Here is a 14,832-nt window from a genome sequence, read left to right as displayed (position 1 = left end):
CATGCCAACGGTAGTTTTGGATCATAGTAGTTGAGATTTTGGGTCATATATATTATTTGAGTATTTGGATCATGGTATTACGGTAGCACAGTCTGGCCAGAAAACATGCTTTTCCGGACACGGTGATGACTGGACCCTTCTCATGTACTGTGGGCTTAGAAAATTCCTACCCCAGTGGAGCACGTTAGTTTAGTGTATGTTTTAGGTGTTCATATGTATTGATGAAATACAGTGTAGTGTGGTTGATTGCTTGTGTTTTTAAAGTCAGGTAAGTCTTGCAGGTTTTTCACCCACAAATAACAGTACTGTTCCATACTTGATTACACTGGAACAACAGGTAAACCCAGTAATCATGTAGCGGCTGTGTGGCTGTCCTCATCAGGTTTCTTCTGCATACGAATAAATGGTTCGTGTTTACAAATACCATAAGCCTACTTGCCCTCCAGTTTTCAGAGTATTAAGTGAGATTGCAGTGAGAATTTTTTGCATTTAAATTTCACGCCCTCTCTCTCCAGTACACAAAGCAGCAAGAGATTCAATCAGCTGTATGTCTAAAGTTTTACAAGTATGTTCTCATGTTCTTTTATGCAGAAATACTGAACGGAGGCGTGTATGTTGGCCAGAACAAATTTCTTTGCTTCGCAGACACCATTCATTGGCAGGACATCGTGCGTAACCCCTGGGCCTCCAACTTCACTTTGGTTCCAACGAATGGCAGCTCGGGATGTAAGTACCGGTTTTATTCTTAGCCTTGTTGTCTCCACTCAGCATGAAACAGTATAAATATGACACAAGTCTTCCTTGATCCTCTGTTACGGAGAATTGTATTTGTAAATTTTTCCTGCATTTTTCATTACATTCTTCAAAGTTTGTACGCTGCTTGTAGGAACGCTTAGTCTAATCTCTACTTTGTCTGTAGAGAGTATTTGAGAAAATCATATCTTTTCAGAAATTCCTCTCATCTGTTTTCTCTCTTCTGCATATTCTTTTTTCTATTTATCACTAAAGCCACTGTGCTGCCTTGGAAGCACAACCGTTATTGTTTGCTTTGCATTTGTTCCTGCTGCTCAGGCTGTTCCTTGAGTCACAACGGTCTGTCTATGGCATCATAATTAGCTGCTGGAGTAATTACGGTACAAGCTCACGGATATTCTGACTTTAGATGAGAAATGAACCTCAAAGAAATAGTTATCCTGTTGTCTTGTGTATATCTGCGAAGAAAGAGAGAGAATTTGCAGAGGATGGGATGCTCTTTACAATATAACCAATATTTCTCTGGTTTTAATATGTTCTCTCTATTTTAATGCTCTCAATTTCAAACTTGGAGTATCTGTTTACTTTGATTAATTTGTCTGATCCATTTCTCTATTTCTCTTCCCTAGGGTTAGTCACTTTTGATAGTATTTTGATGATTTTTGCAGCAATAGTGAATTCTAGTGAATGGTGGTGACAGTGATACAAAGTGTTTATGTAAAATATTCTATATTATAGTAAAGTGCATTCAAAATTAATAACATGCTATTAAACAGTACCCTCGGGATTGAAATTCAGGTATAGGCTGGGGGGAAGTTTATATCTGATGTCAGAAGTGACACCGCAGCAGACACGTTGCTCTGAGCATTCTGGATATAGGGACATTCTGGATTGCTTACCATATCCCAGGGTGTCCCTCAAGGATGTATAAATGACGGATTGTCTCTTTAACTTCGGCTACAGCCAAGAAACAACTTCAGTTCTTTAGCTGTATATTAGGAATTCAGGGGAAAAAAATTAGACTCTGGGTAAAGACCCTTTGATGAGTCCCCATAATTTCTAAGCAACAACTTGTTTTTAACCAAGTGCTTTGTGGAATAATATATTTTATATAAGGCCAACTTGCTTTTGTATGTCACACCTGCTGCGCTCAAAACCAGAGCACAGCTACTTGAGAAACAGCTTCCTCTGGGAGCCTGCCAGACTCCACTGCTCCTCCAGCTTCCAGCCCTGGAGCTGAGGCTTGGCTCGGCTGCCTTCTGGCTGGAAACCTGACAGAGTTGTAATGCAGCCAGCTATCTTATTTGCATAGTAAAAAACCTCATCACGAGTGATGATCAGTTCTAAGCAGGACTGATAAAACCTTTGGAGGTTAGGGAATGCCTGTACCCTTTTATGAGTCATTGCTTCAACAAGAAAACGACTTGGTTGTTACTCTGTTTTGTTCTGTTATTGGGTTTTCTTTTAACCTTTGCCAGTTCTTCAAGACAAATGCTTCTGCAACACCAAGGTAATAAGCTCCTTTAAAAAAGCAACCACCATCAATTCTATGTTTTTGAGCTAACAAAAGTTTCAGTGGTGACTCCAGAGGAATCGGTACAAGATCAGTGCTAAGTACTTTTGGAATCTCACCCTGAAAGTAATAAAGGCAACTATCAGCTCCCATAGCAAGATGAAAGAAGTATGTACCTAAGTCCAACTTTCTTAAAACATTTTAGGATCCAGGATTGGAGGATCCAGGAAATACAGGCCTGTCAGTCTGACCTCGGTAGCAGGGAAGGTCATGGAGCAGATCATCTTGAGTGCCATTACAAGTCATATAATGGACAAGCAGGGGATCAGGCCTAATCAACGTGGGTTTATGAAAGGCAGGTCCTAACTGACGAACCTGATCTCCTTCTATGACAAGATGACCTGATTATTGGATGAGGGAAAGGCTGGGGACATTGTCTACCTAAACTTTCGAAAGCATTTGACACTGTCCCCCATAGAATTCTCATGGAAAAACTGGCGGGTCATGGCCTGGATGAGCATACGATCTGCTGGATCAAGCACTGGCTGGATGGGCAGTCCCAAAGAGTGGTGGTCAATGGAGTTAAATCCAGCTGGTGGCCGGTCACAAGTGGTGTCCCTCAGGGCTCGGTGTTGGGACCATTTCTGTTTAACATCTTTATTGATGACCTTGATAAGGACATAGAGTGTATCATCAGCAAGTTTGCAGATGACACAAGGCTAAGCGGGAGTGTTGATCTACATGAGGATAGGGAGGCTCTACAGAGAGACTTGGATAGATTGGACCGATGGGCCAATGCTAACGGTATGAGCTTCAAGAAGGCCAAGTGCCGGGTCCTGCACTTGGGCCACAACAACCCCGTGCATCGCTACAGGCTTGGGGAAGTGTGGCTGGAGAGCTGCCTGGCAGAAAAGGACCTGGGGGTTCTAATTGACAAGCGGATGAACATGAGCCAGCAGTGTGCCCGGGTGGCCAAGAAAGCCAGTGGCATCCTGGCTTGTATTAGAAATAGTGTGACCAGCAGAAGGAGGGAGGTGATTGTCCCCCTGTCCCCCCTCAGCACTGGTGAGGCCACACCTTGAGTATTGTGTCCAGTTCTGGGCACCTCAATATGAGAGAGATATCGAGGTGCTGGAGCGAGTGCAGAGGAGGGCAACGAAGCTGGTGAAGGGCCTGGAGAATAGATCTTATGAGGAGCGATTGAAGGAGCTGGGACTGTTTAGTTTGAGGAAGAGGAGGCTGAGGGGAGACCTCATCACTCTCTACAGCTACTTGAAAGGACACTGTAGAGAGGTTGGTGCTGGTCTCTTCTCACAGGTAATTAGTGATAGAACAAGAGGGAATGGGTTCAAGCTGCAGCAGGGTAGGTTTAGGCTGGACATTAGGAAAAAATTCTTCACAGAAAGAGTGGTCAAACACTGGAATAGGCTGCCCAGGGAGGTGGTGGAGTCACCATCCCTGGATGTGTTTGACTTGTTTAGATGTGGTGTTAAGGGATATGGTGTAAGGGAGAACTTTGTAGAGTGGAGTTGATGGTTGGAGTCGATGATCCCAAGGGCATTTTGCAACCTAAATGATTCTATAATTCTGTGATTCTATGATTTTTTCGTTTCTTTTGAGTTGTTTTGAAACACAGGGAAGGAACAACTTGCGCTTTGCCATTTGTGCTTGATAAACCTGATAAACAGCATTATTTCAATCATTTGATTGAGTTATGTACCAAGGCAGCTTCATTAAGATAGCCACCCAAATTTTACTTTATTTTGCCTTATTTGGGATGGAGCAGAGTGCAGTTGGACTGTATTTCATTTAACAAACAAGAAACTGGATTCCACCTCAATACCATTCCTAAATCCTGTGAAATTTGATTAAATTAGCTAATCCAAACCATTTCTGTCTTCACAATTTACATAGGTGAAAATCTAAACCCCGTTATACAGAAAGCCAAGAAATGGCTAAAGTGGTTTAACAAAGGTGTTAAGGCTTTGGGAAACAATTCAGGTACAGAAATCATCATTTAAAATAGACTAAAGTTAAATAGCTGTCTCTGTGTGTGTGCGTGCATGTGTTACACACACATGCATAGGGGTGTGTGTGTAAATATATATCTATGTAAAGCCCTCAAATGAAATCACTCAAAGGTGGAACCTTATTACTACCTGTCAAGAGGTAGGAGAAAAAGAATGTGCTACACTGGTAGTTTACGAAAGAATTAAGACACGTTTTTTGGGCTGGTGCAGAACAGACTTGGAGAAATGAACATTGAATTATAACCCTAGAATGGAAATCAGTATAGAGTATCATTAAATAAGGGAAATACTTCTCAAATTTGGCTCACATGTCACTTTTCATAATCTTCTGGGCACTGTGGGTGCGTGCTGGGCCCAGCCGTGCTGGTTTTCCGCTGCTGCAAATGATACTCAGTCTTTGGTACTTTTCTGCATAGACTGCGACTCACGCTTTTTTAGATCCAGCATGTGTATGTATTTACTGTTTATTTTACATGACTGTATTAAATTGCCTGAAGTCTCAGGTGCCTCCCATCAAATGCAAATCTTGGTGAAGTCCATTGGAACTGAGTAAGTACACGTTGCTTGGCATTACCGAGAATATCCTAAATGCAAGAGATGTCAACGAAAGCCCTCTGGGACTTTCCATGTCAGCATATCTTGAAAAGAATGAGTGGGTTTTACTGCTCATCTAAAAACCTTTACAGGAGGGGGAGAAGGTCTGTCAGAGAGGCTCCATCAATCTGGGAAAGTAAACCAACCAAACCTGCTGTGTCAAGCATAACAAAGTCCATACTAGTAGTAATTTAGGAAAGTCTGTGTAAATGCGTGATCACGTAAGACCTGGGTAGATGCATCGGCCTATGGGCCATGTTTAGCTGTGACTGGCAGTACTGGAGGGTAGCTTATGCCCCAGGAATTGTTAAGGCTGTTTCACTGTAACAACCTCAGTAGCGCTCCCTGGCAGAGAATATTTCGGGACAAAAAGCTGTGACCTGCCGTGAGTGTCAGAATCAGATACTTCATCATTCCAGCAGGTCCTAAAGCCTAAGCCACGGTTTGGTGTTTTGGCATCGCTAGCATTGTTTCCAACAGTCAGTAGCGAACATGAAATCTCCCCCAAGGTGTCTACATGTCCGAAAGAACAGGGGCCACCTTCAGAGAAGAGCCCAAGGCTTGCTGGCTTTTCGCCGATGGCAGAGTGGACTCCAGCAGGTTGGTATAAATGCAGTGCCATGCTGGGGGCACCTGTGCCTCAGCGGGTGTGTGTGTGCTCAGGGCTCAGCCCCGCTCCTCCTGCTCTGCCCCCGCGAGCCAGCCGGCACTGCAAGCTGCTGGTGTGCTCCCTTCCCCAGCCAGAGAGAAGAGCTGATAGTGGTCCCACTTCAGAGATAATTTCACTTGCAACCTTCCCTGCTGCTCCAAGGCAATCAGCAGAGGAGGAAGACAAAAGGGCGGAGTGAAATGAAGATGCTTTGAAATAAAATCAGTCCCCTGCCTCTGTACTTGTTTCATACCTTGGATCTGCCAACTCTGGCAATCCCCTTCATTTACATCAGTGCTAGACAGAAGAGAATATGGCTAGTGAACTCTGGGAATAAAGCTTTTCTGATTCCCGTCTTCGCAGGCTTTCATTGTCACCTCAGCGTTAAGAAGCCAGTTGAAAAAGCCATGGCATCTTAACTACTATGATAGAAGTCCTGCAGATGTAGGGATCCTAAGTGCTGCTTCTCCTTTTTTCTTTTTCTTTAGCCTGAAATGCGTTCTACCCATTGCTTCGTGTTCTGATCAAATGCATGCAGAAAAGTTTGTGTTAGAAGCTTTTGAATTACACGGTCTCCCTGTTCAGCTGAGTACAGCCAGTGGCTGCCGGCGCAGAGCTCAGCGTGTGCCGCTGCAATGTAATAAATGTTGTACCAGGGACCACGCGTACTTCAACTCTCCCAGGACAGATACGTCTCTGCCTTTGACTCAGATGCTGAAATATTACTAGTATTTACTGCTTGCAGAGCCTTCTTATACTGGTATCTTGTAGCTGAAGCTTTTAAAATTAATTGTAATTTGAAAGCAGCCTTTTTCATTTACCTGAAATCAGTGCTATCAGCCTGGGGTTTTTAAGCTGGGCACCTTGCAGTGGGAATCTCAAAAGTGCTTAACTCTCTAAGGAACAAAATTTCCCCGTTAGGTATATGTTGCTGAATTTGTTTCTGCAATGCTGAAGATCTGTTTTCTCTCCTTCCAAAAATAAGCCATGAATTCAAGCATTAGCCAAGCATGCTAAAGCCACTCTTTGCAAGAGCATATTCCCCTGTTACCACTTGTTGGATTTAGTATCTTAACTGAAGAGGTAGAGCTCTGCCCTTTGCAGCTAGAAACCTGAGTGGCGGTTCCCAGCGATGGTGCAGGAAATAAAGCAGGGAATAAGGATTACACTTCTTGCCTAAAATGCTTCTAGGTTGGTAAGCAACTCCTCTCTGACCAGCTTTAGGGAAAGCCCGGTGAAAACCCGTCTGCTTTGATCTGGGTCCTCACTGTTCTCCGTGGGTTTGTTGTTAGCAGGCTCTGGACTAGCCCCTCATTGTGCCGGGGGAACTGTCTTGCAGGATTTGACAAGGACTGTAGTATTAAATCAGAATTTTCAGTGGACCATTACTTGGAGATTTTGTTTCACAGAAAAGCTGGAAGGAATTACTGCATTAAGGTCGCTTGCATAGCTAATAGCATAGGTTCAAATAAATCAATAACGCTTTTACAAATACTGAAATTATATGGATGCATGTTCATGATGGAGCTGGTAACTGTTTGGGTAATAAAGATTAAAAAATTACTTTCCATTTTCAAGTTTAAAAAAAAATGGCTGCTTTTCAGGAAATTATTCAAGAAAGATGCAGTACTGCAAGTTGACATGCCCAGAGTTGTGGAAACTGAACCCTGTGAAAATAAAGCCCATTTTAAAGTATTCCCCTGAACTGAAATTTCTGCTCTGACTCTGAAGTGCAGTGAGATCTGTGGAAAAATTTCCCTTGACTTGATTTGGCTTTTCAACTGAGCCCCTGTCAGCTGTGCAAAAAGCTGGAATTTTTTGGCAAGATATTTTTTCAAGCAGAACAACTTCAGTTAACTGCTGTTCATAACATTCTACTCCTCTGTCATTGCTTTGAATCTGATTGCACCCGGTAATGTAAAAACACAAGTTTTTACAAGACAGAAGTGTGTCTACATTGTTACGTGATACGTTGGAAGAAAAGGCTTGGTCTTCAGCTGTATACCTGTGATTCAATAAATCCCATGATGTATTCCAGGGAAACGCTCCTTTAAATGACTTCCCTCTTTTTTACCTATTGATTCATAGATTTTCCAAGGGCAAAAGAAGCCTTGAAACATCATTAGCTCTGATTTCCCATATGCGGAGGCCCTGAATTATCATCCTCTTGCCTGGTGTTGAGCTCAGGAACTTTCCTAACCACAGTTTTGAGTTTGAGAAGCAGCCGCAGCCCCAGTGTGGCTGGAGCTGCTGCCGCCGGTGGATGGGCGAGCGCAGGGCTCCGGTTCCCTGTACGCTCTCCTGGCACTGCGCTGAAGTTTTGCAGAAGTGCAGCCGTCCCTCAAGAAGCTGGTTACTTCCCTAGCATTAGAAGAAATAACGCTAGCTGCCTTTATTTCTAATTTGAACACCGTTTTAAATTGCAGATGTCGTTGCATCTTACGCCTTGCCCAGCTAGCTCAAAGAGCTCTCTGGCAGCCAGCAGTTTCTCCCTGCAGAAACGGCAGGTAGCGTGTAGTCAGCTCACCTCTTGAGCTTTTCTTCATAAGCTAAACAGATAGAGGGGCTCACGTCTCTCATAGTGAGGAATTTCTTTCCAGCCCCAGAATAATTTTCGTTGCTTGTCAATGTAAAATATTTTTCAATATGGTTTTAGAAGGCAGAAACCAAAGCACGTATAGCTTTTTGTTACTGATTTAACCAACATCCTGTAGACGTAAAAACTGTGTCCTTTGTGTTTCAGCTTCACATGAGGAACCTGGTATTCAGGCAGTTCTGACACCTGCGCGTTTTAGAGACCCCCTGTTTTCCAGAAAATGTAGCCTGTATGCTTTATTCCAAAATATGCAATCTTATGTTTGGCCACATAAAATACATTTGGTGTGAGTGATCTTTTAATAATTTCTAAACCTTTGGCTGGAATATTAAAAAGCGTTAGTCCTGCAACAACCCCTGGGGGGAACCACACCCCAATTGTGTTATAATTGCTCATTTACAGCCACGTTTGCAGAGCCCCCAATTAGCTGGCTCTTAATGCATTTGTCATGTGTTTTATTAATATTGAAACATAGAGACAAATCTAATTAAATGTTTACCATTTAGCCAGCTCTTTGCATTTTAATTAAAGGACCAGAAAATGGACTAGCCAGCTGCACGGTTGCTTATGAAGTCCGCTTTCTCTTCTGCTGGTGCAGACAATCCAGGCCGTGATTGACCTTACCTGGGTGCAGGTGTGTTTGGAAGCAATAGAGCTTGGTTTGACATACTTATCTCTGGAGAGTACGTATTTGCTTGATGGGAGTCCGTGCTGGCTTCATTATTTTCTTTTCCTTTCTTCATTTTCTGCGTTACACTGTGAGTTGCTTTGTTTAGGTTAACCTGCTACCTCATCGGCCCTGATAACTGAGAGTTTGCTGGGCCATATTCTACTGCAAGTTTTCCACATGCCTAGCAAAAAAAGTAATACAGTTTCTAAAGAGGTACTTCTTTAAAATATTGCAGAAATGGGAATAATTTGGTAGAAACTTAGCTTAGTAGAAATGTATATATCAGACTAGTTTAAGGCCAAAAGCTCCTTTTTTAAATTGGTATAGGAGAAAATCGGCCATGTGGATACATGTACGTTCCCCTCAGCATATATAGCGTACTCTTGAAGTGTGTTTCACGACAAGCGTAAGTTGATATTTGCGTGGAGTTTTGTATAAGTGATAAACTTTGTTCTCCTTTGGGTGTTAACAGCCTGGGTTTGGAGTTGCTGGCAAGTGCTGTAGGTGAATTTTTGTAGGGCCATTTGTCGCAGCTGCGGAGTGAGGTGTGACGGGAAGCCAGCGCATTGATTTAATGCTCAGTAGTGGCCTTGTAATTCTTCACTGGGCAGTAACTCATTTTTTGTACCAGTAGTCGCAATATTAGAAAAGGATCGTTTTTACACATAGTGGCTTATCTGGAAATTTATACTCAGGTCAAACGATTGGCTATTTTATTCTGAAGTAATTATGTGATAGTTTTGAAGAATAGGCGTTCCTCAGATCCTTGCAGTCTCTCCCAAAAGTCCCAACCTTCCACCAGTTCTCAGTTACGCCGCACTTAAATTACATAAAATGCTACAGATGTACACACCGGTGTTTCCAACTGGACCATCCAAAACAGGCTCTTGCGCAGACCAGTCCTGTTCCCATCGGGACGCCACACTGGTGAAGCAGGGTGTCTTCCGCCAGAGTGGGAGGGAGGACAGAGTCCTTTCCCACAGTAAAAATGCCATCGGTTAGTAAAAAATCAGGAGAGCTGGACGTAATGTAGATACAAGCTCGTGGAAAGCTTTCTAAAGCCCAGAGGATGCTCTGGTAACAGGAGACGATTATGTGTAAATAACGAATGCGTGTAAATCAAACCCCTAGGCCTCAGTACCAAGACACAGGTGAGCTAACTGTGTTTTGTCCAGTTACTCCCCCAAGATATTTTGTGCTTTTTCAAAGCACAAGGATTTTGCTCTACAGAAGGCCAGAGTAACAGCAGTGTATTTATGTATGCTGGCAAAAAGAAAAGAGGGAAGTGACTAATTCATGCTGAAAGCCAACTTTCAGAATAGCTAGTGTATCATTTCTGGTGTACATCTAAATGGGAAACTACCTACGGAGAAAATGGCATTCCAGAAAGTATGCGCTGAAGACATTTGTTATTGCAGTTTGTTAAATTATAACCTTTCATTGAGGTTATTACTTGAAGTTCAATTAACATTTTAAATGTACGTTTGGAGACCAGGGAGCGGGGCCTCTGCAGAGAGGTGCTCTCAGTACAGAATACCTTCCCTGCCACCGGTGTCACCGCGGCAAAGTCAGGAGGAAAAGCTGTTCTTTTTGGTAAAAAGCCACAAATAACTAAACAGTTTTGTGAAAGCTCCTTCCGTGTGGAACACACTTCAAGGGCTTGCAGCAGTGCATTTTAGCAGCAGTTTCATGGATATCTCAGTTGGAAAGGAAACGTATATCAGAGCTGAATATAGACAGCCAGAAAGTCCCGCAACCGTCTTTTGTTCAGCATACGTGGAGGTTCCTTTTCCTACTATTAGGGAATCTCTAGTCAGGCCAGAATTTATTTATTTACCTGGAATAGAAAGACATATATAGGCACAGAATAAACTGATGCTAAAAAACAGTTTTTCCCAAGCGTATGTACCTGAAGATGGAGGAGTACATGAAATCCAGTGATATAATGAACTTGTTTTGCATTAGTACGGCAAGCTGAACTGCTTGAAGTTGCCACTAATGTTTTTCCTCAACCCGGAACACTGTTTTGAATAAAGGGAATCAGTTTATTTTCCTAATAAATATCTTCAGCAGCATTTTCAGAAGGGATTTGTCAGTTTCCAAATGCCCTTGAAACAGATTTGAAAGGCAGGCAGTGCGGCATTTGATGGAAATACAATGCCTCTAACAGTTGAGTTCACTGAATAAAAAGTAAGTAACAAACACAAGCATACGTAGCTAGTACGAATAAATAATGCCGTGAAGGACAGAACCCCTTAGGCTGCCAGAGCTTAATCCAGGGATCTAGCAAAGCAACTGCTACAAAGCCAGGGATCTTTAGGAGTGGCGGACACGGAAAGGAGGGCACTGCAAAAGCCAGCATTAACAGTTCCTGAACCTCTGACATGGGCATCTCTCTGCGGTGAAAAATATATTCTTCAAAAAGATAAACAAAAAATACCCAACCCCAAACCCAACTCCCTCCCTGCCAAAGTGCTGACCTTGTTTTACTGAGTATCTCCCTCCCTTTATATAGCAGTTACAGGGTGAAAGTCACCCACCAAGTGGCACAGGTTTCCATGCTCATGTATAGAGATATTACCAAGTAGCGCTAGTTCTATAGCTACAGAGTTTAAGTAGTGCTCCAGGTAGTAGTGTGTGGCAACTGTTGCTAAATGCTTGTCTTTTAATGGCAACCTGTGTGTGTATAATGCATTACTCTATACCACCTGTTTATAAGCAGATCGGCATTTAAGCAGAATATTGCACAAGGGAGAGACTTTCAGTTTACATGAAAGCATCCCTTTCCATTATAAGCAGCTTGCTTTATCACAAACACCAGTGTTTCTTGAAAGTAGGAAACAAACTCCAAATACTCCGAATATTTAAAATAGTCTAATTGAATGGTAATTGGCAGATTTGTACTGAGTGGGTGGGTGGGTGGAATTGGTCTTTCATAGCAAGCTCCAGCTGCTCTAGCTAGCTGCCTTTGAAGAGCTGCTTGGGAAAGAGGAAGAAAAGAAAAACTATAAAATCAGCCACTTAATTGCATCTACTGGTTCTTGAAGCTGCTGTGTGCCTCCCACCCTTTTGAAGTTGTCTGTTGTTAGATCTGCAAGATGTACGTGCCAGCCACCAGCTCAGAGTGGCCTTGGTTGGTGCTGCTGCATGGAGCAGGGAGGGTAGGTGTGTATCACTCAGGGGCAGCGGGGGGTGCAACGGTGGGACGAGCCAGCTGGCATCTCCCGACAGACTCCTCTGTTGCTTGCATAAAACACAAAATCACACCAAGTCTTTATTGCTATCACGTGCAATTTTTTAAGGGTTTCATTACACATGCCTGTTTCGGCAGAAATTCCCAAAACTGTCACTAAAGTTCCTGCCCTGCTTTTGTGGACAGCCTGGCTAAAGAGCTCTGGCCACTGCTCTGCTCAAACCCAGGGCTGTTTCGGGGTCTTCTCTCTCTTCCCTTCACACCTCCTGCAAGGAAGAGGACAAGTGTTGTGGCTGAGTGACTAGAAGGGAAGTTTCTGTCTGCTAAACAACAGACAAGGTATAGGAAGTAGCGAAGCAAAAAAAAAGAGTGTATTTTATGCTCCTGCAGTCCCTCACACTTTCTGTCCCTGTGTGTAGGATCTCCACATTCCTATCTCCTTGGGCTAGTATTGAAAGGAGCTTTCACATCTCCAAATTTTCTTTCTGTTCCTGTTGTAGGAACTTGTAAGCTACTTTCAAAGCTTAATAAAAGCCATCATCAATGAAGTGTTCTAGCAGAGGGGAAATGTTGGGAATATTTGCAGAGTAAGATGCTCAATCCAGGGCTTCCAAGTGGTTTTATACAAATTGCTACATATGAAACAACTTCATACTGAATTCATCATATTATGAGAATATGATAATATTCATCATATTATGAGAACATGAGAAGTCACAGAATGTCCACAGCATCACCTCTCTGCAGATCTCCGAGAGCTGAAGATTTTCCAGGAAATTGCAGTCTTCAGTTTGTTTGTATGATTATTTTCATTGAATATTTGTGTATAGCAAACACTGAATCTAAATATCAGAGTATATGCATTGTTTTCCACCAGAGATAGGGCTTCTGTTGTCCAAGTATTGTTTTGTAATAATCAGTTTTGTTTAGAATAGCCAGAGATACATTTTGAATAAGCAATTACATTTGAATAAGCATATTATGATACTTTTCCGAAGTTTGTCTAAAAACGGACTCCAAATTTCACGGGAATAGGGAGTTCCTTTCTACTATTTCCATCTAATTGAGTCAAAAGTTGGTTACACATTAGCACACCTAACTGTACCCAGGCAGACTCTAGGAATATCACGTGGCACCAAGAAAAGGTAAAATGAATTTTAAAAGCCACTTCAATTTTGACTTCTCATTTCCCTTCTTGGAGGTTATTACTTTGTTTAAAAAATGAAAACTGTATGCCCCTCTGTTCGAACTTTATTACTGCTTTGGCAGCATTACAGGAACATTATTACAGGACATTATTTTGACTTACGTGGTATTGACTGCCTTGATCTGTGTGAGGGGTGGAGGAGTTGGTATTAAGCAAGCACAAAAACATCCCCAGCTTTGGCACTTTTCTGTGTGTCTTTGAGTTTTCTGTGCAACTCCTTTGAAAATCTCCTCTAACAGTGCTGACATTTCTCACTGAGAGCTAACGGGCAGTGTCCCGGAGCAAGGAAGGGTGTGGGTGTCACAGCGTTAGGCATCGCAAGGGCTGCTTCTTAGATATGAGATCCATCTTCTTCAGGACACCCCCATGCAGAGGAGAGAACCCATTAAAATAGTACGTGCGAGGAGGAAAACAAGGGGAAATGTTGAAATGAATATAAAAGGCATAGAAGATGTTTGCTTTTTTGTCTGCTGGGAATCTGCAGTGCCTACTTGCCTGCTGCCTTCCCCTCACAGACCTGTCTTCTGCTCACACTCAGATTTCCTCAGTAAGGACTTCTCTCCCCTTTTACGAAATATATTAGGAGCTTAGGAGTTGCCCAGGATGCGGGGAGCAGGGTTCGGTTTCCTAGCTTGCTTGAAGGCATTCAGATCTGTACCTACTGTCTCCCACCTCCCAGTGGAAACTGCCCCAGGTTCGTCTGAGCTGAGGTCTTTTCTACTCCTTCTGTTTAAATACTGAGTATTAAGTAATCATTGGGTAAGATACAGAAATAGCTGTAGGGGCATGGACTGATCCTTAAATGTATCCCTTCTCCAGTGGTCATAACCACTAGCTGTGGGGCGAGAAGCTGTGTCCAGCTCTCTCCCTTCAGGGCTGGTGAGCTCCTGTGTCGTCGGGAGAGCTGTCGTCATCAGGGATGGCTGCCTGCGCTGTGCTCTCCCCTTCCAGAGAACAGCCTGTAGGCTCTTTCTTGGGTTGCTGTCCTGGGAGGTGAGAGTCTTCATCACAGGAAGCAAAGGAGAAAGTGGAATGCGTAACCCCACATCCTAGGTGAGTGTTAATGTCTACAGGTGGTGGAATATTGCCCTCTCCTTTCACACAAAGGAAAGGGAAAACTAGAGGTCCCCCTGTGTTTTGATGGGGTTTGGGGTTGTTGGTCTGTGTGCTTTGGGGGTGTTTCATTTCTAGTCCCGTGTAACCCCCCGTTAGACAGAGACCAAGTGCTCTGCTGCTCAGGAGCAGAGTCCTGCTGCCAGTGTGCGAGGATGGACAGTTATCTATGGCTTACTGGAGGTGAATATATTTTTTTAAGAATAATGATTACAAGGAAAGATTCCTGAGGGCTTGTTGTTCCTGATGAGCCTGCCAAGCAGCAGGTAGGACTTGACCTATCCTTTTGGCCTTCCAGCTGCGTCTCCCCATTTGCTCAGGATCCCCGTGTGTGTGTGCAGAAAGGCATTTGATGCTGATTGGAACTAATTCACCACCACAGTGGGGGGAATTCACTTACATTGCTCTGTGCTAACAGCTATAAGCAGTGATAATTAATAGGTCCTAATTGCTTAATCAGTTTAAAGTTTTAGACTATGTCATATGTGAAGGTTTTTATTTTTGTGGATGACTA

General features: G+C 43.1%; 1 protein-coding gene across 5 annotated transcripts in view; it reads left to right on the top strand.

Annotated features, from left to right (window-relative positions):
• Window positions 1-14,832, top strand: part of ERBB4 (erb-b2 receptor tyrosine kinase 4) — a 630,546-nt gene that overhangs the window by 417,569 nt on the left and 198,145 nt on the right. For all 5 annotated transcript variants that reach the window (XR_010071879.1, XM_063340408.1, XM_063340406.1 and 2 more), the window contains exon 4: window positions 592-726. Coding sequence is in view for 4 of the 5 variants with exons in the window: in XM_063340408.1 (XP_063196478.1) it covers window positions 592-726 (135 nt within the window). In the remaining variant the exon portion in view is untranslated. The remainder of the gene's footprint in view (window positions 1-591; window positions 727-14,832) is intronic.

The sequence above is a fragment of the Chroicocephalus ridibundus genome, chromosome 7, assembly GCF_963924245.1.
Source record: "Chroicocephalus ridibundus chromosome 7, bChrRid1.1, whole genome shotgun sequence".
Lineage (NCBI taxonomy): Eukaryota > Metazoa > Chordata > Aves > Charadriiformes > Laridae > Chroicocephalus > Chroicocephalus ridibundus.
This window is presented reverse-complemented; position numbering and strand designations above follow the sequence as displayed.